At 39.7% G+C, this 8234-nt stretch overlaps 1 protein-coding gene across 1 annotated transcript; it reads left to right on the forward strand.

Annotated features, from left to right (window-relative positions):
- Positions 1 to 2512: 2512 nt before the first annotated feature.
- LOC119800329 (60S ribosomal protein L23a-like) lies at positions 2513 to 3033 on the forward strand. The gene has a single exon (XM_038310464.1). It carries the CDS (start codon positions 2513 to 2515, stop codon positions 2981 to 2983), a length of 471 nt encoding a protein of 156 aa, XP_038166392.1. The 3' UTR covers positions 2984 to 3033.
- The last annotated feature ends 5201 nt before the right edge of the window (positions 3034 to 8234 follow it).

Here is an 8234-nt window from a genome sequence, read left to right on the forward strand (position 1 = left end):
CTTGAAAAAAAAAAAAAAGAATTACACCCAAATTTTCAATGGAAATCATGAAAGCCAGAAGGTCCTGGACAGATGTGCTACAGACACAAAGAGAAGACAGATGCAAGCCCAGACTACTATACCCAGCAAAGGTTTCAATCACCATTTGTAGTGAGGAGCTGAGAGCAGGCCTGCTTTTTGTCCCACCCGGCTCCCGGCTGCCTGGCTAGCTTATGCCCCAAAATAACAACACAAATAGTATTCATTTAAACACTGCTTGGCCCATTAGCTTCAGCCTCTTACTGGCTAACTCTCACATTTTGATTAACCCATATTTAGTAATGTGTGTAGCACTACGAGGGGTGGCTTACTGGGAAGATTATAGCCTACGTCCATCTTGGGTCGGAGCTTCTTTGCATCTGACTCACTTCCCTTCTTCCCAGCATTCTGTTCTGTCTACTCCACCCACCTATGTTCTAACTTATCAGGCCAAGCAGTTTTCTTTATTAATTAACCAATAAAATCAACAGACTGATAGAAGACCCTCCTCCATCAACCATTGATGGAGAAAACAGATATTCCATGACAAAACCAGATTTAAACAATACATATCCACAAATCCACCCCTACAGAAAGTACTTAGAGAAAAACTCCAATCCAAAGAAGCTAACTGCATGCACATAAACACAGGCAACAGATAATCTCTCATCAGCAAACCACAAAGAAAGGAAACACATAAACACTACCACCAAAAAATAACAGGTTTCAACAATCATTGGCCATTAATATCTCTTAATATCAATGGACCGATTCACCTAAAAAAGACACAGTCTAAGGGAAGGAATATGAAAGCAGGATCCAGCCTTCTGCTGTATATAAGAAAGATACCTAAACCTCAAAGACAGACATTATCTCAGAGTAAAGGGTTGGGAAAAGATTTTCAAATCAAATGGACCTAAGAAACAAGCCAGTGTAGCTATCCTAATATGTAATAAAATAGACTTCAAACTAAAATTAATCAGAAGAGATGGAAAAGGACACTTTATACTCATAACAGGAATCATCAATCAAGACAAAGTCTCAGTCCTGAATATCAATTCCCCGAATACAAGACACTCACATATGTAAAAAAATTACTAAAGCTGAAATTGCACATCAAACCTCACATTTAATAGTGGGAGACTTCAACATGTTACTCTCCCCAATGGACAGATCAACCAGACAGAAACTTAACAGAAAAATAAGAGAAATAACAGATGCCATGACTTAACAGACAAATACAGAACATTGCATACAAAATCAAGAGAATATCCCTTCTTTTAAGCACCTCATGGAATATTCTCTAAAACTGACCACATACTCGGTAACAAAGCAAACCTCAACAGATACAAAAAAATGGGATAAACTTCTGTATTTTATCAGACACCATTGTCTAAAGTTAGAATTGAACAACAATAATTTCAAAAAGCCTAAAAACTCATAGAAATTGAACAGTGCTCAAATGAATCATTGAATCATCCCTGTGTGAAGGAAGAAATAAAGAAGGAAATTAAAGATCCCCTAAAATTCAGCAAAAATGTAGTGTCCACCTATGGGATACAATAAAAGCAGTTCTAAGACAAAAGTTCATAGCACTAAATGCCTACATAAAGAAAATGAGGAAAGCTCACACTAGTGACTTAGCAGCACACCTGAAAACTTTAGACCAAAAACAAAAAGCAGACTCAATTAGGAGGAGTAGGTGACCAGAAATAATCAATCTGAGGGCTGAAATCAATAAAATAGAAACAAAACAATACAAATACAAAGAATCAATGAAACAAATAGCTGGTTCTTTGAGAAAATCATTATGGTATGCAAACATTTATCCATACTAACCAAAAGGCAGAGAGAGAATATCCAAATTAACAAAATTGGAAATGAAAAGGGAACATAACAACAGACTCTGAGGAAATCCAGAGAATCATTAGGTCATATTATAAAAAAACAAAACTGTACTATACAAAATTGGAAAGTGTAAAAGAAATGGACAATTTTATCGATAGATACCATATACCAAAATTGAATCAAGACCAGGTGAACAATTTAAATAGACCTATAACCTGAAAGGAAATAGAAGCAGTTATCAAAAGCCTCCCAACCAAAATAAAGGCTAAGGATGTAAGCTTTCAGTGCAGAATTCTACCAGAACATTCAAGAGGAGCTAATACCTATATTCCTCAAAGTGTTCCACATAATAGAAACAGAAGGGACATTGCCAACTCTTTTTATGAGGCAACAGTTACCCTGCCTCATACTGAAACCACACAAAGACTCAACCAAGCAAGAGAATTACAAACCAACCTCCCACATGAACATTGATGAAAAAATACTCAATGAAATACCACAAACCGAATCAAAGAATACATTTAAAAAAAAAATTATCCACAATGATCAAGTTGGCTTCTCTAAGGAGATGCAGGTATGGTTCAACATACTAAAATCTATCAATGTAATCTAAGATATAAATAAACTGAAAGAGCTTTTCGTCAAGATGGCGCCGAAAGCGAAGAAGGAAGCTCCTGCCCCTCCCAAAGCAGAAGCTAAAGCGAAGGCCTTGAAAGCCAAGAAGGCAGTGCTGAAAGGCGTCCACAGCCACAAAAAGAAGAAGATTCGCACATCGCCCACCTTTCGGCAGCCCAAGACCCTGCGGCTACGAAGGCAGCCTAAATACCCCCGGAAGAGCGCGCCCAGGAGGAACAAGCTTGACCACTATGCCATCATCAAATTCCCCCTGACCACCGAGTCAGCCATGAAGAAGATAGAAGACAACAACACACTTGTGTTCATTGTGGACATCAAGGCCAACAAGCACCAGATCAAACAGGCTGTGAAGAAACTCTACGACATCGATGTGGCCAAAGTCAACACCCTCATAAGGCCCGACGGAGAGAAGAAGGCGTATGTCCGGTTGGCTCCTGATTATGATGCTCTGGATGTTGCCAACAAAATTGGAATCATCTAAACTGAGTCCTGCCGGCTAATTCTAAATATACACTTTTTCAACATAAAAAAAAACCTGAAAGAAAAAACAATATTATCATCTCATTAGATGCTGAAAAAGCATTCGATAAAATACAACATCCCTGCATGATAAAAGTCTTGGAGAGATCAGAGATACATGGAACATATCTAATCATAATAAAAGCAATATACAGCAAACCAATAGCCAGCATCAAATTAAAAGAAGAGAAACTCAAAGTGGTTCCACTAACATCAGAAACAAGACAAGGTTGCCCACTCTCTCAATATCTATTCAATGTAATTTGAAGTTCTAGCTAGAACAAAAAGATGACAAAAAAGCAGGAGAATACAAATGGAAAAGAAAGAAGTCAAACTTTCACTATTTGCAGATGATATGATAGTATATATAAGTGACACCAAAAACTCTACCAGAGAACCCCTACTGTTGTAGGGAAAGTAGGTTCCGTTGTTTGTCCCAGCCACCCGGCTAGCTTACACCCAAAATAACCACACAGAAATTGTATTAATTAAATCACTGCTTGGCCATTAGCTCTAGCCTCCTATTGGCTAACTCTCACATTTTGATTTAACCCATTTTTATTAATCTGTGTTCACCATGAGGTAATGACTTACTGGGAAAGATTTAGCATGTCTTACCTGGCATCTCCATGGCAACTCTCTTGTGTCTCTCTCTGACTCTGTTTACTTCCTCCCAGAATTCAGTTCTATCTTCTCTGCCTACCTAAGTTCTGCCCTATTGGGCCAAGCAGTTTCTTTATTGATTAACCAATGAAAGTGACACATAAACAGAAGGACCTCCTATACCACTCCTACAGCTGATAAATACCTTCAATAATGTAACAGGATACAAGAACAACTCAAAAGAATCAGTAGCTTTCCTATACATAAATAATGAAGCTGAGAAAGAAATCAAAAAAAAAAAATCACCCTTCACATGAGCCACAAAAAAAATTAAGTATCTTGGGGTAACACTAACTAAAGAAGTGAAAGACCTATTCAACAAGCACTCTAAGTCTTTGAAGAAAGAAATTGGAAAAGATACCGGAAAATGGAAAGATCTCCCATGCTCTTGGATAGGTAGAAACAACATAATAAAAAGGGCAATTTTACCAAAAGCAATACACATATTCAATGTAATCTCCATCAAAATCCTAGCAAAATTCTTCACAGAACTTGAAAGAACAATAATTGATTTCATATGGAAAAACAAAAAAACCTAGGATAGCAAATACAATCCTGTACAATAAAGGAATATCTAGAGGTGTCAACAACCCTGGCATCAAGCTCTGTTATCAAGCTATAGTAATGAAAAAAGCCTGATATTGGCATAAAGAGAGACATGTTGACCAATGGAATCAAATTGAGGGTTCAGATATTAATCTACACACGTATGAACACCTAATTTTTGACAAAGAATCTAAAATTATACAGTAGGAAAAAAGTATCTTTAACAAATGGTGCAGGGATAACTAAATGTCAACACATAGAAGAATGAAAATAGATCCACATCTATCTTCATGCACAAAACTCAAGTCCAAATGGATTTAAGACCTCAATATAAATTTGACCATGCTGAACCTGATAGAAAGGAAAGTAGGAAGTAGCCATCAATGCATAATCACAGGAGAAACTTTCTAAATATGTCATAAGTAGCACAGATACTGAGAGAAACAATAAATGGGACCTCCTAAAACTGAGAAGATTCTATAAAACAAATGATACAATTGTGAGGGTCAGCCATGATAAACTAAGTCTGTGCAGAAAAAAAGTTCTTTACTTCCTCCAACCATTATCACCTGGTTCTCTGGCCATCGAAAAATTTAAATGGAGTCTAGAGTCTCAATAGTTTACTCTGGGAAAATGCCTGGCAGGCCGAGATTACCCAACCCCCACCCAAGAGTAGACCATTCAAAGGAAATTCCTGGCATTCCAAGCACTGTAAATAGAAACACCCACCAACACTTCACCAGGATACCCCTAGACAAATGTCAGGGAATCAGGGGTCCTGAACCTCAGAGACACCTCACCTCAACCTTTACTACTATAAAACCCCAATTCAAATTGAGCTTGGGGCTCTCCTGATATTCTAATATGTTGGACTTATGGAGAGACCAAGCATGCAAACTTGATTAAAATAAAGGCTCTTTCCTTTTTTTTTTTCTCATGGTTTATTTTTTTATATTTAAAAATTTCCATCTCCTCCCCCTCCCTCCCCTACTCCTCCCCCTTTCCTCCTCTACTTCTCCCCCTTCCCTCCCCTCCCCTCCACCCATACCTCCCCTCCCTCCCTCTCAAGGCCAAGGAGCCATCAGGGTTCCCTACTCTATGCTAAGACCAAGGTCCTCCCAACTCCCCCCAGGTCCAGGAAGGTGATCAACCAAGCTGAGAAGGCTCCCACAGAGCCCCCTCCATGCAGAAGAATCAAAGCCCAGCTGCATTGTCCTTTGCTTCTCAGTCAGCCCCCGCTGTTGTCCACATTCAGAGAGACGGGTTTGGTCGCATGATCCATCAGTCCCATTCCAACTGGAGTTGGTGATTTCCCATTAGTTCTGTCCCACCATCTCCATGAGTGAACGCAACCCTCACGTTCCTGACTTTCTCCCTCATGTTCTCTCTCCTTCTGCTCCTCATCAGGACCTTGGGAGCTCAGTCCGGTGCTCCAATGTGGGGCTCTGTCATTTTCTTCATCTATCGTCAGGTGGAGGTTCTATGGTGATATGCAAGAAATTCATCAGTATGGCAATAGGAACTGGCCTTTTCAGGCTCCCTCTCCTCAGCTGCCCAAGGAACTAACTGGGGGCATCTCCCTGGAAACCTGGGAACCCCTCTAGGGTCAAGTTCTTGACAACCCTCAGGTGGTTCCTTAAATTAAGATATATGCTTCCCTGCTCCAATATTCACCCTTCCTGTATCCCAAGCATCCCATTCCTCCGAGCTCCCCCCATTCTCCCCTTCACACTTTTCTCTCCCCATCTTCCCTTGGCCCAGTCTCGCCCAACCCTCAAGTTCCCAATCTTGCCTGGCGATCGTGTCTACTTCCAATATCCAGGAGGATTACTATATCTTTTTTTGGGAGTTCACCTCCTTATTATCTTCTCAAGGATCCCAAATTTATAGGCTCGATGTCCTTTAATTATGGCTAGAAACCGATTATGAGTGAGTCCATCCCATGTTCATCTTTTTGGGTCTGGGTTACCTCACTCAGAATAGTGTTTTCTATTTCCATCCATTTGCCTGCAAAATTCAAGATGTCATTGATTTTACCGCTGAGTAGTATTCTAGCATGTATATATTCCACAGTTTCTTCATCCATTCTTCCACTGAAGGGCATCTAGGTTGTTTCCAGGATCTGGCTATTACAAATAATGCTGCTATGAACATAGATGAGCATATGCTTTTGTAGTATGATTGGGCATCTATGGGTAGATTCCCAAGAGTGGAATTGCTGGGTCCTGGGGTAGGTTGATCCTGAATTTCCTGAGAAACCGCCACACTGCTTTCCAAAGTGGTTGCACAAGTGTGCATTCCCACCAGCAATGGATGAGTGTACCCCTTACCCCACAACCTTTCCAGCAAAGGTTATTATTTGTGTTTTGAATTTTAGCCAATCTGACAGGTGTAAGATGATATCTCAAAGTTGTTTTGATTTGCATTTCCCTGATAGCTAAGGAGGTTGAGCATGACCTTAAGTGTCTTTTGGCCATTTGAACTTCTTCTGTTGAGAATTCTCTGTTCAGTTCAGCGCCCCATTTTTTAATTGGGTTAATTGGCATTTTACCGTCTCATCTCTTGAGTTCCTTATATATTTTAGAGATCAAACTTTTCTCAATTGCAGGGTTGGTGAAGCTCTTTTCCCAGTCAGTAGGCTGCCTTTGTGTCTTAGTGACAATGTCCTTTGCTTTACAGAAGCTGCTCAACTTCAGGAGGTCCCATTTATTCAATGTTGCCCTTAATGTCTGTGCAGCTGGGGTTATGCGCAGGAAACGGTTCCCTGTGCCCATTTGTTGTAGAGTACTTCCCACTTTATCCTCTATCAAGCTCAATGTGTTCAGATTAATATTGAAGTCTTTAATCCATTTGGACTTGAGTTTTGTGCATGGTGATAGATATGGATCTACTTTCATTCTTCTACAGGTTGACATCCAGTTATGCCAGCACCATTTGTTGAAGATGCCCTCTTTCTTCCATTGTGTACTTTTGGCTCCTTTATCAAAAATCAAGTGTTCGTAGGTTTGTGGTTTAAGATCCGGGTCTTCTATACGATTCCATTGGTCAACTTCTCTGTTTTTATGCCAATACCAAGCTGTTTTCAATACTGTAGCTCTGTAATAGAGTTTGGAGTCAGGGATGGTAATGCCTCCAGAAGTACCTTTATTGTATAAGATTGTTTTGGCTATCCCGGGTTTCTTGTTTTTCCATATAAAGTTGATTATTGTCCTCTCAATCTCTGTGAAGAATTTTAATGGGACGTTGATGGGGATTGCATTGAATCTATAGATTGCTTTTGGTAGAATTGCCATTTTTACTATGTTGATCCTCCCAATCCATGAGCAGGAGAGATCCTTCCATTTTCTGGTATCCTCTTCAATTTCTTTCTTCAAAGACTTAAAGTTCTTGTCAAATAAATCCTTTACTTCCTTGGTTAGAGATACTCCCAGATATCTTATGCTGTTTGTGGCTATTGTGAAAGGTGATACTTCTCTGATTTCCCTCTCTGCTTCCTTATCCTTTGTGTATAGGAGGGCGACTGATTTTTTGGAGTTGATCTTGTAACCTGCCACGTTACTGAAGGAGGAGGAGCTTAGTCCTACCCAAACTTGATACACCATGCTTTGTCAATACCCATGGGAGGTCTCCCCCTTTCTGAACATAAACAGAGGAGTGAACTGGGAGCAGGCAGGGGGAGGTGGGAGGAGGAAATGGGAGGAGAGAAAGGAGGGGAAACTGTGGTCAGGATGTACAATAAAATGAATAAGATTAAACAATAATAATAATAATAAAATGGAGATGAAAAACAAAAAGGTAGATGAAATAAATTAATCTATCAAAGATACACAAGAAAAGCAAGAAAAACATGAAAAAGCAATCAAACAGGGAGGGAAACAGTACAAGACTTGATAAATGAAATGGAGGTAATGAAGAAAACACAATCTGAGGGAAGACTGGAAATGGAAACTCTGAGTAAACGAACAGAAACTTCAGAGACAAGTATTTCCAACAGAATACAAGAG

The sequence above is a fragment of the Arvicola amphibius genome, chromosome 13, assembly GCF_903992535.2.
Source record: "Arvicola amphibius chromosome 13, mArvAmp1.2, whole genome shotgun sequence".
In the NCBI taxonomy this organism is placed as follows: Eukaryota; Metazoa; Chordata; class Mammalia; order Rodentia; family Cricetidae; genus Arvicola; species Arvicola amphibius.

Excerpts from the sequence above, each read along its gene's own strand:
- LOC119800329 (XM_038310464.1), top strand. The coding sequence starts at position 2,513 with ATGGCGCCGAAAGCGAAGAAGGAAGCTCCTGCCCCTCCCAAAGCAGAA.